The 13,146-nt window shown below is 31.8% G+C and overlaps 1 protein-coding gene across 4 annotated transcripts in view; it reads right to left on the bottom strand.

Moving 5' to 3' along the window:
• The window catches only part of LOC124952827 (gamma-aminobutyric acid type B receptor subunit 2), a 41,841-nt gene extending 29,329 nt beyond the window's left edge, over positions 1-12,512 (bottom strand). For all 4 annotated transcript variants that reach the window (XM_047503299.1, XM_047503301.1, XM_047503300.1 and 1 more), the window contains exons 1-2: positions 12,005-12,512; positions 5,816-7,131 (exon numbers count right to left, since the gene is read on the bottom strand). In XM_047503299.1, the coding sequence (XP_047359255.1) occupies positions 5,816-7,075 (1,260 nt within the window). In that variant the 5' untranslated portion in view covers positions 7,076-7,131; positions 12,005-12,512. The remainder of the gene's footprint in view (positions 1-5,815; positions 7,132-12,004) is intronic.
• Positions 12,513-13,146: the final 634 nt, after the last annotated feature.

Here is a 13,146-nt window from a genome sequence, read left to right as displayed (position 1 = left end):
TGCAAAGGAGTTATTATTCAGACTTTTTATTTGGAAAAAAAGGATATTATAGATTCTTTGAATCGAATTTGAAAACGAAAGGAAAATACAAACGACACGTACGTTTCCCGTCAAAATGCAAATGGGATTACTTTGATAATAACATCCAAAGAAATGTTTCGTTTGTTTGTAATGTATTTGTTTGGAATGACAACTCAATGAAAGTTTCTCTTATTAACTTGAGAATTTTAGAATTCTATAGGATTGACACAATATACATTTCTATCATACTTCCCTTTAAAATACTTATATTATTTCTCAATTTATCTTGAAAAATTTCAACTCTTTTGTAAGCTTCGCGCGAATTCTGCATAAATTATTTTTAATATTCGTATCGTATATCCAATTCTCGTTCGAATATTTCAACTCGTTTTCAATGAAGGTTTTGAAAAAAGAAAAATGATTCTTTACGAATGTTTAAAATCGCATCGAATTTCATTCAATTCAATAACGAGAAAAAAGAAAGATTGATCCAGTCGAACAAACGCTTTTTCTAATTCCTAAAATACGAAGGACAGATCGTACATTGGAATGGTAAAAGGTATTACGATGGAAGATAATTGCGAGGGGCAGATGAAACGTAGAAACGGTAGGAAATGGCGAACACATACACAGAAAGTATCTAAAGCGTTGTAATCGTACGAAATTGGCTCTGATTTCGAAATTGAAAATAGTCTTGCCAATTTCAAAGAAGTTGCCATAATCACGGAAGCTTTTATCGAATTTCTAATTGGCCATTTTCACGTTCAAATTGTTGTCACGTTATATTATACCCTTAGACAGATTCTAGACAGTAACTGCAATTTGCAATTTCTCGAGTGAACTTTGTGCATTTAATCAGCGATACAGCTATAAAATACGAAGTCACAACTTGCTCTTATAAGTGAGGAAAAGTTCAACGAAAGTTACCATAGTGTTCCCTTCCGAAATTTCTACCTTTAGAGGAAATTCTAGAGAAAATATTTTCACGCGGTTACGTGACAAATAAATTTTACGCTCTGCTTGTCGCTCTTAAACACTTTCGATTTTCTTCGCTTCTTATAATTAAATATTTCCAAATATTCACGCTTGAGCCTTCTTCGTAACACAATTTAATTCAATTAAAAACAGATAGGAGTGATCGTAGGAAAATTATATTCAAAGACGTAATAAATTTGTATTATTGTGCAGAAAAGTATAAGTATCGTCGCTCGATTTCGTACTCGAAAAGTATAAGTTCGAATGCTCGACGAGTCCTCAAGATACCGAGAAAAAATTTAATTATACGAATCCTATTTCGAGGATCTCGAGTATTTCCAACGTGAAAGAAACGATAGAATTTCTCTCGTATTCGCGATAAGATCAGTTGAGTATAAGTATAACTAACACAAGTGCACGAATTCGGGGCGGATGAAAGTTCGATTATCCCGTAAATCTGCCCTTCCATATGCCGTTCCGTGAAGAACACGATGTGATCTCCGCTACATGGGGAGGCTTAAGGATTTTAAGGGTTTACGTTAGGTGTAACAAGAGAAAGCAAGAGATAGAAAGAGAAATGATCTAAAATGAATCGTGTCGACGTAGAAGAGTACGCTAGAACAGTTGGCAATTAATCAAAATTTTGTGCTTCCTCTGAGAAATATTACAGGACGAAAGTTATCCCTTTTAATTTAACCTTTGATTTGAGAATAATGCTTCGAAGATTAAGTAAGTAAAACTTGTACGATTACTGTGATAACATTTAAATGGTTTATATATCATAAAATTCGTCATTCCTTAATTATTATGAGCTTTCGTATAATAATGATCTCATAAGGTTAAAAAGGATTAATTACTTTCTGAGCACGTCACGCGTGAATTATGGACGGATATGAACTTGTGGGACTAGCTAATTAAATATTAATACATCAGTTGAACTTGTGTTGAAGTATCGATATATGTATCCTGAGGTATAATATCTTACAAGTTTTCCTTTGATACGTGTTATTACATCGTATGTTAGGAATTTTTTAGAGGAAGAAAATATTACATGGAAAAGGAGTAAAAGAAATGTATATACATTAAATAGAAAATACAATCTAGCGTGGCCGCTTTTGATCTCTCACGTCTTTAAAAGAGAATACGAGCTTCAACGTTATGTAAATATGTGCAAAACATCGAAACGCAACTACAACGACGAAGGGAAAAAGCGTTTTGTATGTCAAGAAAAACCGTGTCATCGATCACGCGCTTTTTCCCCACTTCGTGAGAAAGCTGCTATCGCGAGCTTGAAAAAGGCCGAACTTGAAAAAAGTTCGTACGCTGGGTAACGTAACTCATATCCGATTTTCTTCGAGTTACTTTCGTTATTAATTTGTAGATATTTCACGGGAAAAGTAAATAATTTACGTTTTGTCGTTCGGAGAATTGGCAAGGCCAATTACGTGCAATTAATTGTCGAACTAATTTCCGAATTGGTTTGAGTCCTTGACGAAGAAGTGTAAATTAGTTTGGCTTCGTTTTCACCAAGTATGCGCCCACGTGCGAACGCTTTAATTTAATTAAAATATGCAGATGTGTTTGGTGAATACAGGACTCTCATTCGTCGTTAACTTTAAAATCATCTTGTGGACGAGCGAAACATCTGGATCGGATGATCCTCCTCTCTATTCTTTACTGAAGATCAATACTGATAAAAAGAAAATACATCTATATAAATAGAATATATAATAACATGTACCTATCATCGTTGTGTCATATCCAGAAGTATGTGTTTATTTTTTTCACCTATTTTACTTTTCTCCAGCTTAATCAGATAATATCTGACGAACGCAGTGTGTTATCCACGATAACTCACTTTTCGAAATATTAATCAATCTCTATGCTCGTGGGACGAAATTTTTCTTCAATAATCTCTTCTTTTTTCTCCTCTTTTTTAAAATCTCCATTTATTTTATTAACGATGATTTTCTCTCATTTGCAAAATTTTGATCGATATCTCGCCGAAAATTTTCCCCTATTTTTATTTTTAACAAAAATATATTCGGCATAATGATAATAGAGATATTGATACAATAAGAATTATATATTAATACTATTAAAAATATATATATATATATACATATAGTAATATAAAGGAATATATATGAAAGAATATGATAAAGAAAGTTGAAGGTGAGAGTATATGTTCGCCGCGAGGCTATTTTTTCTCCGAGTATAGAAAGAAACAACTCGAATTTCAATTTAGTTACTTTTGAAAAGCTTTCTCAATCGCATAAGGATATTGCTTTTATGGACTTTTGTTGGAAGGAAGAATGATTAAATTACAGAATGGCCTTTGGCATACTTCATTCCACTGATGTAAACAGCTCGCACATACAGAGATACTTCGGACAAACGCATATAAAAGCCACGTGGTGCTTCGATTACTCATTTAATGAGGCTTTGAGGAAGGGTCCAGACGGCGCAACTGCGTTGAATTAAGGGAATTATCGTGGAAACATTAAATTTTTGTCTCCGTTCGTTTATTTTCCTTAATGAAGATGAATACGTCCGTAGTAGCAAAATCAGAGTTAGAAAATTTCACGAAGAGTTAAATTCGTTAAATCTCCAGAGAGAGAGAGAGAGAGAGAGAGAGAGAGAGAGAGAGAGAGAGAGAGATCTAATTGAGTTTCTCTAAGCATCCAAATTGGCTCTTATTATCAATCTGTGATGTTAAATGTTGAGCTAACCGAAGGGATGAGGAAGATTCCTTTGATCATGCGCTTATGTCATGATTTTGATGAAAGCCGGTTTCGTACGTGCGCTATTTCATTTGATAATGTCACATATTTATATCATTTATTTATGACTTTTACTTTCTTTAATGTATCCAATGTAATAAAAAAAAAAAAAAAAAAAGAAAAAAAATTCTGCAAGTTATAGTCCTTTCCTTTTAATTTGTGCTAAATGTTCCTCTCGAAGGTAAAAATTTTCATAATTCTCGTGCGAGCTTATTACTCGCGAAAAGAAACATTTGCATTCATTAAAAGGAAAAGTGGCAGATTAATTATGTGATAATTAATGTACAACGTGTCGTTTCTTTAAGTGAGAATGTCTTATGCAGTCATCATCGTGAAAAGTATTTATTTTTTTATAATTTTTCATTGAAATAAAATTTTTCAAATCTTTTTAAAGTTTTGCACAAATTATGACTATTTTAACTAAATTTTATATATATATATATATAAATTCATCTATTACAATTTTCCAATTAAATTGCAAAGTTACACCCGATTTCAATATAAGTACTTTAAAATTATAATATGTTATTATAATGATTGTACTTACAATGCATAAAAGCGTAAACTGAAACGAATGCGTTATTATAATGTAAAATTATTAATATGACAATAATAATAATGCCTGATAATTATGGCGATAATAGAATCAAAACAAAATCCGAGGGTCAAAATTCTCCAATAAGTCAAACATTTAAAAAAATGGAAGATGAGCACAATGAGAATTGACTTGCACGTGAATAATGCGAAAAAGCGTAGCTTGGTCGAATAGTGAAGGCCATCGGATTGCTTTACAATGTAATAACAATTACAATTCAAAAGACATTTGTTTGTCAGGATGGGGAAAAAAGAAAAAAAAAAAAAAAAATAGCGAGGAAAATAGAACGAATTTTTCACGGACGTTTGACGAACGTTTTCGGGCGAACAATTCGAGAGTGCAACAAGTTCAGATCGGTTGAAAATAAAATTGACGCTCGTACTTTTGTTCTTTGTCAGATTTTGAAAGTATGTGGAATGTCTATCACGTCACAAAATGAAAGTCGATTTTTACCGATTACATGTTGCTTTTTTGTTAAAATATTTTACGTTTTGAAAGTACCATAATTACGCAAAAATTATTTCTTTGTTTCCTATTACATGAATAAAAGTATTGAACTATAATTAAATAATATAATCGATACGAATCCAATAGATTTAAAAATCTATATCTGTTTAATCCGTTGTTTGAGAATTATCGATTGTAGTCTTTTCGTAGCTGCGTAGGTGGAAGGTTTCGACGATGAGAGACATGATAAATAATGTGGAATAATTAAAGTGACTTCGAGCGAACAACTCGTTAATGGGTAATTGTTTTGAGAGTAAACGTGTACGAAACTACAAACCATGTAACTATAATACCATGAACTATAATAAAATCAAGATCAAATTATTGCTTTGTGCGATGTTCAATATCCTTATACGTTAAGTTATATTTTTCAATAATATTCTTATTATTATTAATAATTTTCATAATAAAAGAAATATCTTTAAATTTTTATAATTTCTAACATATCTACATATATAATATACGTATATATATATATATATATATGTGTGTGTGTGTGTGTGTGTGTGTGTGTGTGTGTGTGTGTGTGTGTGTATAGATATATACACGGTGTGAAAGGAAAGGGTGTTGCGGTTTTCGTTTCGTTGAAGCGTCTACGAGAAACTCATAGCAATGTCGAGCATCCATTGTATACGAATGAATGGGCGTGCATCGTATTTGAATCGCTCTGTGCAAGAGCATTGTGCAGATCTATTTCATGATCGGTCAATGTATTGTTACCGAAGAATATATAAAGTACCGTTCCATTGGTAGAAGTAGATAAATTAGAGAATTCAACGTTTATCGGAACGGAAATTATTGTTAGTTCGAACTCATGAATATTCGGATTTTGTCATGAGAAATGTATTGGCTTAAATTTTATCTATTTTGATGAAAGTTCGAATATGATATTTTAAATAAATTAATAAAAAAATAATTTAAAACGTACTCCTACCTTAGTGTCATTATGGATGAGACGCAGATGAAACTTTTGCAGAATGTTCATCTCGTTGACATGATCGACGGCCAATCTAGCAGCTTGCAATTCGCAAAGTCCATCAGATCTTGGTGCTTGTCCTTTTGTCATCTCAAAGAGTCCTAAGATCGTAACGTTTATTTTCTCGAAGACACTAGTATTCGTCACAGAATCCTCTTCCTTTTTCTTCTTCATTGTCGTTTCTTCGGCATTTATAACACGTTCGATGTTCTCATGAACAAGATCCTTTTCGATTTCACCTGTTGACGTCGAGATAGGGAATATCGTTGATTCAATAGTCGAAACAATTTCCACTTTCGAAAATACGTCTGTCGTCGTTGATGAAATTTCAGACATTTGAAAGACATTCTCTTTCTCTTCTATCTCTTTCATTGTCGAACTCTCGATTTCCTCCGTTTTACGTTTAAGAGGTACGTCTCTACTTGGACTCTTTGGTAAATCGGGTGGTTCCATTGGTGTTGCTGATTCCGTTGGCTCTTGAACATCAACCTTTGGTGGACCAAAATGACGTCGATCAAATTTCTCAAGTTGCGGGACCACGAGCGGTGGTTTATGTGTCACTTTAACGGGAAACTTTTGCGAACCTTCAAAACCGACGAATGGTGCATCTTCCTCGAGGATTTTACTGACGTTATCGGTAACAAATTTTATAGACGTCCCATTAAGACTCGGATTAGTATCGTTCTCTTTTCTCAAATCACATAGGGTTATGTTCTCGCAAAGAATCATGAAAGAATCCGTGTCATTGACTACGAATGGATTTCCCTCTCGAGAGGAGTTTATGATCGTACGACTTTTCTTTCTTCTCTTTCGTTTTCTCGTACTCAGTTCATTTCCTTTCATTAAAAGATCTTTCATGAAAATGTCGTCATTAAGGATAAAGACAGATCGGACCAATTCATCGGTCGAATGTCTAACTTCTGATCGACGTGGAAACTTGAGGATGCGTTCATTCTTCTTTTCAGTTTGAGCCATCCACTGTTCTTGTTGTTCTTCATTGTCTTTGTCTCTAGAATACTCTTTATTCTTGTTCGTTAAAAGTTGTTTTGGTTCGTGTTCACGTAGCTTTGATTTCTCGTAATCGCACGGTAAAACACTATGAAGGAAGGTGAGAGCGATAAGAAGGAAGATCAGGAAGTGACGAAAATGAAGGACCTCGGAGGGAGAAAACGACAGGAGGTGACGAGAAAGATGGCGACTCGTACGGCTGCACTTCATAATCAGTCGTCGTCGTGTTTTCGACGACTCGGACTGGCCCCTTGGATTTTCATCGTCTAAAAACAGAAATACACGATGAACATTAATTTCTCTAAATGTAACCATCTCGCTAAACCAATGAAGTGTTTACGTCAACATAATTACTTCGATCGCTCGACTAACAAATTACAACTTTGTATTGCAATTTTGTTTAAACTCATCAGAGGTAACTTTATTTTTTTAAATTATTAAAGATTATTTAATTTTTTGTTTGATTACTCTTTATTCATTTTATGCGAACGTTTGACAACATGATTCGTGTTCTCCATCATGAGATCACGTCGTCATTAGTTTTATAATATAATCATTGATCTAATTTTATAATAAAATTATAATCTAATTATATTTCATTCATTTCACTATATTTACAGAAGATATATTTACATTAGAAAGAAAAGATGAATTATCTTCTTGTATTTCTTCTTTTTTTTTTTTTTTTTTTATAATTGCTCTCTAACTTACGTATAGTAATATATTATCAGTGACCTGATTTACACCGATCAGATAATCGATAAATGTCAAGAATTGAAAACGAAAAAAAAAAACACAAACATGAAATGCGAAAATTTTAATAATGAAAATTCGATTGTTTTTTCTTAACGTAAGTAAATCGAGCGATCACTTTTGGCTCATATTTATTACCTTCATATTACTCGAATAAATTTGCTTGAAAAAAAGTTTTATTAAAATGATTTTTTTGATTATTTCCTTGCTTTTTGCATTAACGTTTGAATATTAATACGTGCAATTTAAAGTAACAAAATATTTAATTAATATTTATAAATATTAAAGCAACGAAATATAAAAAAAAAGGACAGCTCTTGGTTAGTATTAAAGATGAGAGTTATTTATCGGCAAAAGTTTAAGTTAAGAAGATGTAAACTTTCTTAAGAATAAGATCTCGATTGCTCTTTCATTTTGATACTGGATTTTATAACGTAGTTAATTTAAATTTATTTGAAAAAAAGCTATAGTTGCGTCGACCAATGAATTTAATATACATATATAATTATCGTTGCTTAATAATGCAAAATTTTTAACAACGTAAAACTAAAGTTCATGTCTCTTTACGAGTATATTATGACAGTTTCTAATAATTACATCTAGATGTAATATTTTAAGGAAAGAAAATTGAAATTCAAAAATAAAGTTAATATCGATGAGAATATATTTTGATAGATGAGAAAACAATCGTGAGAAGAAATTTATATATTTGTGCGATAATATTGGAACGTAATATTAGTTGGCCTATTTTAGGTAGGCAATATTACATTTGCAGAGAGAGACAGAGAGAGAGAGAGAGAGAGAGAGAGAGAATGAGAGACAAATAGAGAGACAGAAAGAGAGAGAGAGAGAGAGAGGGAGAATGATAGAATGAGAGACAGACAGAGAGACAGAGAGCGAGACAGAGAGAAGGAGAGAGAGAGAGAGAGAGAGAGAGAGAGAGAGAGAGAGAGAGAGAGAGAGAGAGAAAGAGGGAGAAAGATAGAACGAGAGGGAAAAGAGGCAAAGAATACTATCGATTTCGAGAAGGGAACTGTTCCAGCATCCTCGATCCACTTCTCAATGACGAACTTCTTGCTATAGAGACTTTTGAAAGAGCTCGTAACATGACACACTAGTTGCGGGATTTGGACAATACCTTTGATCCGCATTCTGTCGATTCGAGAGGTAGACATACAGATCCGTATTCACGCCTCCTATAATGCACAGGTATATGCTACACCAAAGGACATTGTCTGTTACTGGTCAATCGTTTACAGTCCACCGTACATTAATGTTCGAGCAAATGAAATATTATTATCAAATTATCAAATTATTGTGTTTAATGCTAGATTCAAATACTCCTTATTTATATCAAATTGAACAAAATTAATTTATAATTACGATTTATTCAATAAGACAGATCAAACATCTGTCGTACGTCTTCTTATTCTACAGTAGTTATATTTTTAATCGATCGGGGCAATTTTGATGCTTGCCATAGTTTTATTTCAATGTCCTTGAAACTAAGAGAGAACGGACTAGAACGTGACACTTTCGATAAGCACTTGGTTGACAGAGAAGTGGAAGGTTCCAAGTCTCATATTAGGACAGACCTCTCGACCATTTGACCTACCACACCATATAAACTGTTATCATGTATGCTATGTGTATCCCAAGAGAGTTAGAGGGACGGGGAAGAAGAAAATGAGAACTCAGAAAGAGAAAGGGAAGAAAAAGGAAAAATTGATGAAAGGACTCTTTAACAAATTGACTGTCTTTGGATCCATACTTAGAACGTAAGAAAATATTTATACGAAAAGATTATGATTCTTTTGAAACGATAATCCTGTCATTGCTTTCTTATCGGAGATATGTATTAAAAAAGAGTTCAGACAATTTCAATAAATTCTATTGTTCGCCATTCTCCCGAAGTTGGGATAAAAGTATAATCTACATATAGTTTTATGAATGTATTGAAAAAATATTTTAGACAATTTATAAAGACAAGGCACGAGGGACCGACATTTACTGGGGATTTGAATGGACGTTTCGTGGCATAATCGGAACCGATGGTACGTGGCTTATGAATATGTTAATATTCTCTGAATATTTATGCGTATAGGCTTTCCGATTTAAATATGATATACAATATACATGTATCAACGTTATAATATTTTATGCCGAATGTATATTTACATTTGGTTTTATAGATCATATATATATATATAAAAGTATTTTATAATGTTCAGTAGAAGATCTTTAAGTATTAAATGCTTTAAAGCATGAATTGTTTTTAACGGATAAGAAATATCTGAAACAAAAAGTATTTTCAAGTATTTGGAAGGTATTGGGAAGATAGCCAAAATCGTAAGTAGTTCGTTACGAGGTGTGATTGTATTTGCAGATTAACATCATTTCATTCCCGACGCTCGCCAATGAAAATACGCTGGATTTTCTTTCTGATGATTGCTCTTATGTGTCTCGAAAGGGAGAAAATATACTAGAAAGGAGAGAGAATAAAAAAAGAAAAGGAGAATGGATCGCGAGACAGTTAGAAAAGGAGAATGGTAGAATAGAATAAAAGAGGAAAAAAAGAAAGTGAAAAAGAAGGCGCGGAGAATTTTTTATTATCTGACAAAGAAAAACATCTCAGTTAGCTTATATAAAATCTTCTTAATTTTTAATGAATTTAATTAATGCGAGAAGTACATTTTTTAATATTACACGTCATTAAATAAACTTTCTTTCTCTCTCTTCTTTTTTCGATAGACATTTTTGTCTTATTAAACGGACGATAATTTAGCTGTACAGGTGTCACATACTATCAAATAGTTATGAAATTATGTGGCAGAAGATCGTTTAGTGTTAGAGTATTCGTGCGGTTTAAAGCAATTAATTATGGATATGTAGAAACTTGTTCAACGTGAAACGTGTGGAACGGACACGCTACCCTTAATACGTGATTTAATATTTCATAACGTGACAGGCTTTATGCGATCATCGCCAATTTATGCATAGATATTTTTCTCAATCATTGTAATATATATATACATATATATATATATATATATATATATATATATATATATATATAATATTAACAATGCATAGATATTTTTCTCAATCATTGAAATATATATAATAAAAAAAAAAGTAAGTTTGTTGTCGATTGAATTCGAAAATAACAGAAGGAAAATTATTATTTTCCCTCTGTTATACGTTAACTTTCGTTTCGACTTTTAAAATTTGCATTATGCTATATCACGTCATAAAAGGATCAGAAACGTAATATAAAAATCCTATCCATCCATTCTTTTTATTTAGCAATGTATTGGGACACACCAATCATCCGTACAGTTCGTGCAACAAATATTAACGATCTCTATGAAACAAGAAGCCTCTGTAAAATTAATTTGCTATTTTCTAGAAACGTTATCAATGGAATTTTATGGATTGGACGATCGTGAGAGAAAATAATGAAATATTTCGAATGAGTTTTATTTTATCACGTCATATATGAGCTTGCAGATATGGACAATGAAAATAAGTCACTTATATGTGTATATATATATATATAATATAATTAGTGAATCTTCGTGTGAGTAAATTCCGTTGAAATAATTGTTATCAAAATAATTAAAATTTTAAGGTTTATTAAAAAATGCACGAACAAATTTTCAAAGATATCCTCGCTCAAGAACTCTATGGATTCTTTTTTTCCGTGAATTTTTATCTTAAGAAAAAATCTTATGGGATTATCCGACGAGTTTATATACCACAATTGAATTCCCGAGAATATCGTCGTTGTCGTCTTATGCAAAAGATGTTTGTAATAATGCACTTTTCGATATTTTACAGCAGTTGCGATGAAATAGAAAGCTTTTAGCAATTTTCATTCTATTTGTGCGTGATAATAATAAATGTATAAAATATGAATCATTTTTCAGAAAATGTTTTACATGCCTTATGCGAGAATACTAAATTAATTTACATAGTGATATGTTAAATTAATATATGCTTGGGGAAGACATATCTCGCCATTATATTTCTTTTTTTAAGAAGCCTCGCTGAAAATTCTTTTGTTGAACTCGTCGGAAATTCGATCATAAAGTTTTCCAACCGTGGAGTTCTCTCCTCGTTGTATTTTAAATTGTTTTTAGATTTGTCAGAGACCTTTGGGAAAACTCGTCGCTAGTATAACGAGCCTTTTTATATATATATATATGTCTATATTTTTAAATTAATTAATTTATTACTTTGAGAATATCGTGAGTATGAAATTAATTTGTTTAAAAATTGGATAATAAAAGGCATAAGAATGTCTTTTAATCTAGATTTATAATTATAAGTTTATTTTTACATTTTATAATTTTCAACAAATTAAAAGTATATTAATCAACGTACCGTATTCTCCTTATATATATATTATATTTCCGCTTCATTTTCAGCATTTCTATCGTTGAAACAATTTCAATCGGATATTTCACACGAATATATAGGACGTGTCCAAAATTTTAATTTTCTACGTATTTATGCACGAAATTACGCTTTAGAATTATTTTCAAGCTTGTCATGTTCAATCGAACGAATGTCACACACTATTTCACATACGATTTTCATCTGATCTCGTACCTTTTGTTAGAAATAAAACAACGACGAGCTTAATGTTCACTTAAATTGCTTAATGACTATTTATATAAGCGAAAGATATTTAAACATCGCGTTTTTCACAAATTCAAACAATCGTACGAAAAGCTTATCGTATATTATTTGAATTTTTCGTTAGATTTTTTAATAATTTCTTTTATCGGGTATGATTATTCGAAAATAAAAAAAAAAAAAGAAATTGCTGAAAAAAGCGACGTTCATTATACGAAAACAACCGCGTCGCGTGCTGGCGGTCCGCACACTGTCGTTCGGTCAAACTCGAGGAGAGCTCTCTCTCTGCCACCAGAGAGAGTTTTCACGACAGAACCTTCTTAGCAATGCGCAGACGCCTCCCTCTTTTCCTCGGATTTCCTAGACTTTCCCTTATTTTTTAAATAATAACAGAAAGAGCATTCAAAAAATATTTCTCTTATTCCGATTACATCTTTCTAACTTTCAAACATCTCTTTTATTTTTTTAAATCTTACAGATCAGCTGAATGGACTAGAGAGCTCATAAATATGGAAATTTCCATTAACGATCAAGACGATGTTTCGAGTAATCATTTAAAATGATCATTCTTTTCGATAGGATTTTAAATAGGATATATTGATGTTTCAATCAAGAAATAATATCAACTTTTAAGTAATATCCACTTTTAATTAGTTCATTTATTGTTTCAAGTAATAACAAACTTTATCGCTACTTAAAAAAAAAAAAAAAAAAAAAAAAAAAAAAAACAGTGTCGAAAGTTATTTCATTAGGGTTGCAACGGTGTATCATTTAATGAGTCAAACTAACTTAAGTAGTTTAATCTTTTCAGCTTGAAATCTATTTGTTGATAATTTTTTATCAGGTTTCCCTTTTAATAATCTACAAGTTTCTTCGTCGGAGATTTC

This window comes from Vespa velutina, chromosome 11, assembly GCF_912470025.1.
Source record: "Vespa velutina chromosome 11, iVesVel2.1, whole genome shotgun sequence".
Taxonomy (NCBI): domain Eukaryota; kingdom Metazoa; phylum Arthropoda; class Insecta; order Hymenoptera; family Vespidae; genus Vespa; species Vespa velutina.
This window is presented reverse-complemented; position numbering and strand designations above follow the sequence as displayed.